At 41.5% G+C, this 11,527-nt stretch overlaps 1 protein-coding gene across 1 annotated transcript; it reads left to right on the forward strand.

The window, feature by feature from the left end:
• Nucleotides 1–3,206: 3,206 nt before the first annotated feature.
• On the forward strand, nt 3,207–5,284 carry gdf3 (growth differentiation factor 3). Its single transcript, XM_054615667.1, is given in 3 exon segments — nt 3,207–3,251; nt 3,253–3,487; nt 4,227–5,284. Coding segments are annotated over 3 exon segments (1,116 nt in total). The 3' UTR covers nt 5,063–5,284.
• Nucleotides 5,285–11,527: the final 6,243 nt, after the last annotated feature.

Genomic DNA, 11,527 nt, shown 5'->3' on the forward strand with positions numbered 1-11,527 from the left:
TTAGGCTGGAATGTTACTAAGTACATTTATACAAGAACAAATTCAAGTTCTTGTACTTTACTGGATGATGTCCCTTTCATGCAACTTTCTACTTCTGCTACACCTCAGAGGTAAATATTGTACTTTTTACTCCACTACATTTGTCTGACAGCTTTAGTTTCTTTTCAGATGACAGTTTTTCATCCCCCTCCTGTCCAGTGGAAACCGCGTATCTCTGGATGTGTTGATGTTGAATGTTTGTGATAAATTGAAGGATGAAGTTTTCCTTCGTGTGTAGAGAAAACCCTCCCACTTCTTCAGCTTAATAAACTCTTTAAAAAGCCTCTTGGATCAGTGGGGAAATGCATCGTCACAAAGCTGAACACAAGCTGTTTTTTTCTTAATAAAGATATGTGTTTAGGACAGCAATGCTACAAACATTTGCTTTTATAAAATATGAAACATTGCTGGAGATTCAACCAGCCAGCAGTACAATGTAAAATACACATTAATGCAGCAGTAATATGAATCCAGAAACATCATATTTAATACACTGACAGGGAACGTTTTACTGCACAAAGAACACGCTACTTTTACTAAAGTAAGGTTTTTTACTTATTTTCACAGTGTGATATTAGTACTTTTATTTCAGTACTGCAAACTGCAAACTATGATAGGTGGTCATAAGGAATCACAGCTTTATATACACAACAATACAAGTAAACACACTACATCAGTTGTGTGGCTGTTAGGCGCTTTCAGTTTGTAGAATTACAATAAGGAGGTACCTAAAATGGGCACTAGGTGGCGTAAGAAACTCAACAGTAATGCGTCTACCACACACAGGCAGGACTCACAGCTTTGGGTTCAAATATTGCTGAATAAACTCAAGCATCCGTGTGAGCGTGTCTGTATATCAAGCCCAAATCTTTATTATTTGGTTGTGGATGGAGCCCATGTAACTTGTTAGTAGTGTGCAGTTGTCTTCAACAGTATCAATCTTTATACTACCACTAGAGGGAGCCAAAGCCTCGTTTTCCAATTTCCTTTTTTATACATCCTTAACAAAGTTTTTTCGAATTTCTAATCAGTGTGAGGGTTTAAGGGTGAATCAAAAGTGACTTAAAGTCGTAAACAAATCTAATCAGAACTATATTGCAACTGAAGAGAGGAGAGAAAGAAACTGCTTAAGTCTGAAATCTTAAGATTATCCTGAGTCACTGACAATATATCTGTACTGATGCTGACATTTTTTTAAAAGCAACAGTTGCTGTTTTGCAAAGCAGAATGTCCACTGTACTTGGACCAGTTGTATCTTTTTATTATTTATTTATTTAGTTCAAAATAATTCATATTTTTGGGTGCAGTGACCCTTTAAAGGTGCAGCATGTACAGTTGGCGTCATCTAGTGATGAGGTTGCATATTGCAACCAACTGAAACTTCTCATGTGTTCCAGGTGTGTACTAGAACTACAACGTGAATGGTACTATCTACAGCCAGTATTTGGTTTGACTGTTCTGGGCTTCTGTAGAAACATAGCGACCGTCTCCGTGAAGAGGACCCGTTGAGCACTCTATATCTACTGGGGGGTTTCTTTCATTGTTTTTTGGTTAGAAGCATGAAATAATGTCTGTGGTTAACACAAACTTGAGAGATTCAAACTTTATGTTCTTGTGATATAAAATATGTCAGTAAACATCCCTCTTTGTGTCTTAAAAAAGGTGGTCGCTAACAAGTGGCTTTTATGAGACTACTAAACGTCACGACGCCAACTACTCCGCCTTAACGGCCTTCATTCATGTGACCGTGGTCTAGTTCATTTACAGCATAACGTCAAGCCTTCAAGAATCATAAAAGCGGTGTTTATTTGTGAAGATTATCTTGCTGGACAAAGAGTGTAAGTATCATCAACGTTTCCCAAAGAGGTTATTTTCAGCAATTATCCTAAAGCCGATGGAAAAAAATCGTATTGTCTTTTTGTTGATGGAACCAGTGCGATGCTGATTTCCTTCACTACACAAATATTTCACCCCTGCAGCATTCGAGGGCTCTTTCTTAGGTAACAAAAAACACAAGTGTGTCTTATTTTTAGATGTTTTTTTTACACACACAAAAACATACATATTAATATTATATTCCATTTTCTGGCAATAGATCCCTTAAATGCTACACCCTGTTCCTTTAATTAGCTAAACATCTTTTTATTTTAACTTTTGTCATGTAAATATTACATTCATATGTATAAATGCACACATACAAATCTCAAACACAGTATATTTTGTTCATGCTTTCACATCACACTATCACTGTGCACATTGCGGTAAATGATTATGAGTTCTCTTAGAAGGTCAAATACTCCGGACAGGGCGTTCTAGTGCCTGGCCGTACAATGGAAAAGAACAGAGACACTTAAAGAAGGAATGTGCTTTTACTGCAGAGAAACCAGATCACAGAAACCCAGTTTCACTAACTGATGAGGCCCTCAGAAAGTCTAAAAGTCTAAACCAAGAGCCGCCTCTCTCTTTTTTAGGGACCTATCATATTCAACTCATAAAACCTATATAACATGATGCACACTCTGTTTAAGCGCCTTTTAGTTGCTGAACTTCTCAGTACTGCTAGGCCCGTGCACGTATAACTGCTGGGCGATATACATTACATTACATTACAGTCATTTAGCAGACGCTTTTCTCCAAAGCGACTTACAGTCAGTAGTATGTTACATATCATTCACCCATTCACACACTGATGACAGGCTACCATCAAGGTGCCACCATCAGACTCTAACTAACATTCATCATCCAGTCCACACCGATGGCCTTCAGGAGCAACTTGGGGTTAAGTGTCTTGCCCAAGGACACATCGACTGCCGAAGCCGGGTATCGAACCACCGACCCTCTGATTGGAGAGCTACCTTGCTCTCCACTACGCCACAGCCGCCCTGTTATCCTACAATAAATGTCACATTTGTTTTAAGATGAATCTGGTGTAGAAGTCTCTCTTGTTTTTGTCACTTGGCCTGACAGTGACGGATAATAAGTCAGAATAAGTGCTGTTGAGATGTCATGCTGTGTTTATTGTTGACCCCCCCCCTCCTTATCTCTGGCAGTCTGCCCGCTCCTCATTAACATAATGAACCTGCACAGCGGGAGGTTTCACAGGTTAAAACAAACGCCCCCTTTATAAAGCGTTCCAGGTGAGGAGCCCGACAGACATGAGGCCCAACATGAGGCCGAGCATCAGGCCTCCTCCTCTGCTGCTGGCGGCCTGCCCTCCTCCTCTCCTCCTTCTCTCTCTCTCTGGAGGAGAGGAGGAGTCAGGAGGAGCTGTTCCTCGGCTCTCTGGGTCTCTCCGGCCGGCCTCGGCCCGCGGGGAGCCGGCAGGTCCCCTCGGCCCTCTGGAGGATGTTCCGGAGGTCAGAGAGCCAGCAGGCCCGGGACAGCGACCTCTGCACGGTGTCCGAGTACGGAGTCCGCGGAAACATCATCCGGTACGTGCAGGACCAAGGTGGGTGATCAGTGCCAGGTGTGTGCGACGCTGATTGGCTGTAAAGGCTCTACCTGTCTCACTACGTTTCTCAGTGTCTTTAAATCAACTTAAAGACGTGTTTTATTTAGTTTTTGTGTGATTTGTCATCCTTCCTTCATCTTTAACTATGTAGGCTCATGTGTTGGTTTAAGATGGACACAATCAGGTTCCCCAGTCCATTGCAAAGCTTACATGGCAACACACTTGTGTCAGAATTAATTTTCTTAAACTATCATGCTAAGTCTTTAAATGACCACCTCTATTACACAAAACACATGATTATTTTGTTTCTAGTGGAGTGAATAGTAGGCCTACCTCAGTGTGAAGCTGCTCTGATTATCAGCATCAACGTGCACAGCTTTCAAGTGGGAAAACTTGAAGATTTATTTTTAAATAAATGTCTGTTAAAACACTGTCTATTGATTTGAGCCTATGGCAATCTGATGAAAGTATTGCAATTTATATATATTTGCACTATATATTAATAACTATAGGTATCTGTGGTGACTTTCTTGAAAAATGATGTATTACATTTTTTATTTCTCCATTGTGGATTCTATCATTGCCCAAAAACTATATTGTTCTTTTTCTAAGGGGTTTGCAATCAACCATACAGAGCCTGTGTCTTAGTTCTTCTTCTCCATGATTCAGGTTATCATGCATCTCATTTGCTCTTAGATTAAAAAGCTAACTCTCCTCCCCGCTGATGTTTTTGCAGGCCGGCTGGTATCTGGCTGGAGCAGCAGCTGTCAGGCCTGTCTGGAGAAGCAGCTTTACTTCAACATGTCCGTCCTGCAGCCTGTGGAGCTGCTGTCTCTGGCTCAGCTGGAGATCAAGTTCCACTGGAAGCTCCTGCAGGGGCCCCGGGCCCTCAGCGTGTCTCTGTATAAAGTGATCCGGGCCACGCTGAGGGGAGCCGACCCCACGGCCAGCCGCAGACTCCTGCTGTCCCAGTCGGTCCGGCTGCAGCCCGAGCCCACCTCCGTCGCCATGGACCTGACCCCGCTGGCGGAGAGCTGGCGCAAACCGGGACGCAACTACGGTCTGCTTTTGGAGCTGCTGCCTCTGAGCACGGATCCAGAGGAGCTGTTTCCCTTTCACCCCGGGAACTCCCTACCGTTGGAACCGGCCTTCCATCTGCCGCTGATCCAGGCCTCGCTGGTGGCCGTGTCCCTCAACCCCCACCAGTGTCGCTCCAGACAGAGGCGGAGCGCCGTCCACCTCCCAGTGACGCCAAGCAACGTGTGCAAGGCCCGCCGCCTCTACATTGACTTTAAGGACGTGGGCTGGCAGGACTGGATCATCGCCCCGCAGGGCTACATGGCCAACTACTGCCACGGCGAGTGCCCGTTCCCGCTCAGCGAGAGCCTGAACGGCACCAACCACGCCATCCTGCAGACGCTGGTGCACTCCCTGGACCCGCACGGCACGCCGCAGCCCTGCTGCGTCCCCATCCGCCTCTCCCCGATCTCCATGCTCTACTACGACAACAACGACAACGTGGTGCTCCGGCATTACCAGGACATGGTGGTGGACGAGTGTGGGTGTCGGTGAGGGCGGTGGGACATTTCTAATCTTTTTGGTCCAAAGTTAAGTGTTGATGTGACTTAAAGGTGTTTTGATTGTTCGTCAGATCAGGTTTTCAGTGTACAATGTTCATTGCAGTACAAGATTTTAAAGGATTTAACATTTGTATTTGCTTTTTCAACCAAAAATGTAGACACATATTTTGATATGATTGCTGATGTTAATAAAAATTGCAATAAATCTACAATGGAGGACTGAAATTGAAAGATTAGTAACTAATTTTGGTGGAGCTTCCTTCACTAATCAACACTTCAGTTAAGGGTTCTGTAAATCAAAGGTTTGGGGGAACATAATCCAGGGTTTTCTTTCAAGAAGTTCAACTTTGTCTTTGGAAGGTGACGATTGCTTATCATCCAATGGGTTTGTATTTTCATAAATTTAGAGACTGAAGTGTGGAGGTTCTATCAGACTGCTTATACAGAACCAGGATACATAGTTTTTAGATCAGTGCTGTAAAACTGAGCAACCTGGCTCCCTCATCCTCTCCCTTTTCCCTAGTATCTGCATGTTCAGTGCGGTGATGCTTCTTAAGGAAGTGGTTACTTCAAACTAGAAGACTAAGGAAATGTCAAGATGCGGTACAGGACATGAGGGACGGTTCTTTAAACTGCTCTTACTAGTAAATCAACTCTTCAAATCATAATTCATGCCTAAAGATACAACTTCTAGGCAAACAAATGCTCATTTTAAGCACCATTTTGATATCAGAATCCTTAAAACATTCATCATGCAAGCATATGTTGGTAATTTTTGGGATGTAATATCCCCTGCTTGTTGCGTATTATATATTATAATATATTACATCATCAAAAGTTCAGTAAGCCTGAGCCGTCTCTTCCCGTTTCCCTGTGGTTTCACTGTTTCACTGACAGAGACCAGCTACTCTTTTATCAACTAAAGCAGAAATTAACTCTTATCTCACCACCTCTCTGCCTGATAACACCCCCTCACCGAGCCAGACAGACCACTGGGGTTGCCGTGGCGACGGTCGGTCGCCACAGCAACCGGTAGAGGCTGACAGGTTGTAGTAATTAGTGGGAGGGAGAGAGAGAGAGAGAGAGAGAGAGAGAGTTTGGGGTGTGAATGAGGGGAGAAGTAGAGAGACCCAGTGAGTAATTTCTGGCTCCCAGTATATTACCCTAACGTTCCCAATGGGTTATGGTAATGTTAGACTCGTAAAGGTCACAGTCCGTCTTTCTTTATTCCCACGTTGTCAGAACATTCATGAAACACTTGAAAGGTAAAAATCTGTGTAGCAGAGTCCGTTATACTCCAAGCTCCTAAAACACCGGATCCCATTTTACATAATGCTAGCAATGGGGTAAGCATGACCAACTATGACTATGAAGAAGAGCCTTTAAGTGAGGTTTTAACATGTGTAGACTAGATATTATTGTTTCAACAGAATTTTGACTGCAATATTTGAACACATAAAAAGGTCCTACTTCGCACTGAAATATTGTCATTTAAATGATTCCAATATTATTTCATGCATTTTAATTCTTCATTAAACCAGGAGAAACAATGTGGGACATTATTTTCAAACTGCGAGCTTGAAGACCACAGTGTTAGAAAAATAATTACTTGGTGAACATTAAAGCATGTACACATGTTCTAGTAGAAACCCAAAATACAAGTATGAACATGAAAATGAGCTTGGTATGTCCCCTTTAACAGACTTTTAATCTAAAAAGTTAAGTATTTTATTTATATATTTTTGCATCACTTTCTGTTTATTGCTCTGCCAGTTTTCTTAATCCTGCTGTTTTCTTATTGTCCTCTGTGCAACACAACTGAGCTGAAACGGAACATGAATGAGAGAGAGAGAGGAGCAGCACAGAGATAGACGGGAAAAGGAAGAAGCCTCGGGCTCTTCAACAGCACTTTGCTGTCAAAGACAAAGTCATTTCCACTTTACCCTCTGGGGCCCACAATACACACTCTATCTCAAACAGGCAGCCTCAGAAGTGTTTCCTTACTGTCTCTAAAACTAAAACACTCTCTCTCTCCCTCTCTACCCTCCTCCCAAATGAATCTTCACTCAGTTACAGACGAGGCCACAGAGTCAAATTATATTTAAGCTTTACATCAGCGACGAAGCCTGGGGACCCCCTGAGCTTCTCCAGCTCTCACTGGGTCTGGGACAAAGGGTACAAATCTGTTTTTAGCCGGCCTAGCAGTATGACTCTGTGGTCCACCACATTTGGTTCTAACTGAAATATCTCAACAACTGATTGGATGGATGGTCATGAGGATTAGAAAATATATATTCATGGTCCCCAGAGGATGTACCCTAGTGATCTTCTGACCAGTCCTTCCTGCGCCACCATAAGGTTCACATTTGTAGTTTTGAGTGAAATATCTTGACAGCCAGGCTGCTGGATGGATTTACATGAAATTTGCTCGACACGTTCATGTCCCCCTGAGGATGAACTGTCTGTCATAATTTCCTTTTGACCCCTATACTTTTCATCTAGCTCAACAGGTTAACATGTTTACTTTGTCTAACACTTTATGACCACATAATTGCAAACTAAATGACATTCTCATCAGCTGTACTTTGTGTTTAGGGCTAATTGGCATATGTTAGCATGCTAACGTGCTCAAGTAAGATGGTGAATATGTGAAACAATATACCTGTTAAATGTCAGCATGTTAGCACGCTGACATTAGCATTCAGTTCAAAGCACAGCTATATTTATATATATATATGACCCCCTGACCCTGTGATATAAACCTTTTTCACCTTGATTATGATTCCTGTAATTAAAGATATTAGGTAACAAGCAGGCTACTGACTTGTTAATTGCAGCTAACAAAGCTCACAGTCGGTTCATATGGGAATTAGCTGATAAGCCAGTATGACTAACTAAATGTAGCATTTCCTCTTGTTAAAATGCATGTACTCTTAATGCCTGTTGACCACAACCATATAGATATATACATACATGCACATCCTTGCTTTCATTGACCGGCGTCGTGACCAGAGTTCCGATGTTATCGGCTAATGGCTTCCTTCCTCTCTTCCTTCCTCCGCAGTTTGGCTCTCCCACATGTGCACAGTCAATGAGAGATGAATAATCAATACCAGTCGAGATGGAGCCTGTGGAGCCAGCGTGACTCAGCCATCCGGCCTGGATGTGGTTTCTTCCGTCCGGCTGTACTTCTGTCTCCTGTCCATTCTTAATACCATAGCAATAATATTCTAAACACCAGTGTTCTTCCAACGTTGATGCAGTAGTTTTTTATTTTCCTAGAAACTCAATGGTGGTGGACATGACATTTAATAAAGTAATCATGTAAAAATTGAAAAATATAATCCAGAAAACAGCAGGGAAAGTAACCACATTTATTCAAGCACTGTACTTAAATTGAACAGTACTTTTACTGTTATTATTTCAATTTATGCAACTTTTTACTGCCACTTCACAATATTTCAGGATAGAATATTGCACTTTATATTCAACTGCATTATTCTAAGACCTATGTTTTTACTAAAAAGATTTGGGATGTAAAATAAGTACTGAAAAAGCTTAGACATAATATGATGAGTTTATTAAGAAATACCAAACAGTAGGAAGAAGCAATAAGATTCAGCTCCACCTGGATCAGCTACAACATTATACTGCTTCTGGGTTACCACATTGTTTAACACTGAAATAATCAGTGTGTGAATGGGCGAATGATATGTAATATACTACTGATTGTAAGTCGCTTTGGATAAAAGCGTCTGCTAAATGACTGTAATGTAATGTAATGTAATGTAAATAATGAGTACAATTACAGGGTCTTAAGAATCTAACTACTGCTCCTCTATCAACCAGCAGAGGGCAATGTGGCTTCAGCTCTGAGTCCAGAGCTTCCTGGCTGCCATCGCTCTCTTTGTAACCATTGGTTAGATGTGTTTGTGGGGCTCAATGCTAAGTTTTTATTATTTCATAATTTTATTAAGTGGCAAGTGTGTCAATAAAACATTTAAAACACAGTCAAACCTCATATTTGTTCTAATGACCAATGGGGTCTGCCCACTCAGAACACAAGAAGCAATGCACCATCATTCCAAAATTGATTGACTGGTCTTAAATTGCACATACTAACACTCACAAACATCACGATTCATGTTTGCTGGTTCTGTTCAAAGATTTATGTCTTTTCACAAAAATGCAGATTTTCCATCTCAAAATCTGAAGTAATATAAATTATGCCTTAGCTTTGTGTGGAGAAATCTAAATATACAGATTGGGCATGTAATAAAAGATAAAACAATGTTTGTTTTTTTCCGTACAAACTTGGCCTCTTAACATTTCAATTTAATCGCTAATGAAAAGGTTGGTGAACACAATGGAGCAATTAGCGGCTAAAGAGACAGATATTTCTTTCATAAGTTGGTGGAGACCAAACACAGAGCTAAAAGGATAGGAATATCAAATATACATAGTGACCTTAAACACAACTCAACTCAAAAATTGACAGTGATGGGTGTTAAGATACTGCATACACAAAAACAACTACAAATAAATCTGGTATTGTGGGTTTTAGGATAAGAACTTAAAAGGCAACAAGAATGAAGGAAACATGGCATCCTAATTTATTTTGGTTGGCATGTTTGGGTGAGTGTTGATGTTTTGTTATGGGCTGTTACGCTATTGATGGTACTGTAAATGAATTGATTATCTAATGATTGAGTGGTAACATTAATATTTGTCAAATTCCTAAACCCCAATGTAGAATATGGAATGTCAGTGTTGGCGTAGCTTACAGCTTCCATTAGATGTTACAGCACCTTTAATACGAGTAGATCATCGATGAGTGGCAAAGATGACAGCGAGGCACTTATTCTCTTTCAAACACACACAGACTCATCGTTCCATTGACCTCCATAGTGAGTACAGTAATGCCCCATTTGATAGGACAAGCACTCTGACTAATGTTCTGGCACCACACACACACACGAACACACACACACGAACACACACACACACGAACACACACACACGAACACACACTTCTTGGCTCCCATATTTCTAATCCCTTTACAGTGTGTGTCACACCAACATGCATTTGGCACACACACAAGCTCTGTCACCTAATCAATGATAATGGAATCACTGTGTATCCTGCCTGGTAACACAAGCCTCCGTGTCATTAACATGCTAACCTAAACCTTGGTCACACATGTACACATGTTTGCATGTAGGAACATGTGTGTACAATCAACAGCACACTAAGCTGGATACAGTAGATCACAGCTGCGGAAATTCTAAACAGGGTTTGATGATCATTTTTTATGTTTAATGCTCCAAAAATCTACATTTTGATATGAAAAGGGATTCAAAAGACTATGAGTGGTGAAAAAGGTGTCACTTTAATTAAATAACCAATACTGTGCTGTCATCAACCTTTTTTTGTTGCCGCATCAAGCAGTTATTTCAGCAATATTTATCAGCTGAGGAGCCAGATATATTCATCAGGAGTTGGTGGAGACTGGAACAGAAACATCAGGTGTCTGCTGGATGTGTATGTAGGCAGCTGTTTGCTAGCTACAATGCAGTTAACATAATAATTAGCATCATCTGTGAGTTCAACATTCAACAGATTTGAAATTTCAGTTGAAGCATTTATTACTGACAGACACAGATGTGTGGTTAGGTCAAAGGTTTGGGAAGGATTTGATCAAACTGTTCGGGAATGTAATGTGATGACTCATCAAGTCTCCAGAGAAACAAAACTGCTTTGGTAATCACCACAGGCCACATCTCCTCCATCCATGTTGTGGAAGGTATAGGAAGAAATGAATAAATCCAGCCTTTATGGCTTGGTCAGGCCTGTATTCCTAACAGCTACATTTTGTAACCACAACAATTAATTTCAACGGGATCGCTATGATCTGTGGATTTTGCACATTGCTTCTACATAGTGTGGTGGAAGTTTTCCAATACAATTTACTATACTAATACCCAAGATGAGTCCCAATGAGCGTTGAAATAATGATCAAATGACAAATGAAATGTCCTTGCGGTATTTTATTTCTTTGCATGAAAGAGCCAGAAGTTTACAGAGTCACCGGGAGCCTGCAAAGTACTGAACTCCCGAGTCAGGCCGCTCACCCCTCTATATATGGGAGCCGGGGTGGCCAGGCTCAGTTCTGAGTAATGTGTCATGGAGGGGGCATGAATATCAAAGAAGAAACACAGGAGAGGAAGAAGACCAAAAGGTGGGTATGAGTCTCAGGTTTGGAGGAAGGACCAAGGTGTGAGAGGGCCAAAAGGTGGGGGCATGAATGAAGGGACATAAGGAGCAGGGGGGGGGGGGGTAACATCTCCACACAGTGTAACTTAGCATACAGAGAGACGAGGTTCTCGACCTTTAGAGTAAAATCTTCACATCATAGTACATTTCATTCAAAACCTTTACACTATATACTTCCAACAT

Source organism: Anoplopoma fimbria, chromosome 16, assembly GCF_027596085.1.
Source record: "Anoplopoma fimbria isolate UVic2021 breed Golden Eagle Sablefish chromosome 16, Afim_UVic_2022, whole genome shotgun sequence".
Classification (NCBI taxonomy): domain Eukaryota; kingdom Metazoa; phylum Chordata; class Actinopteri; order Perciformes; family Anoplopomatidae; genus Anoplopoma; species Anoplopoma fimbria.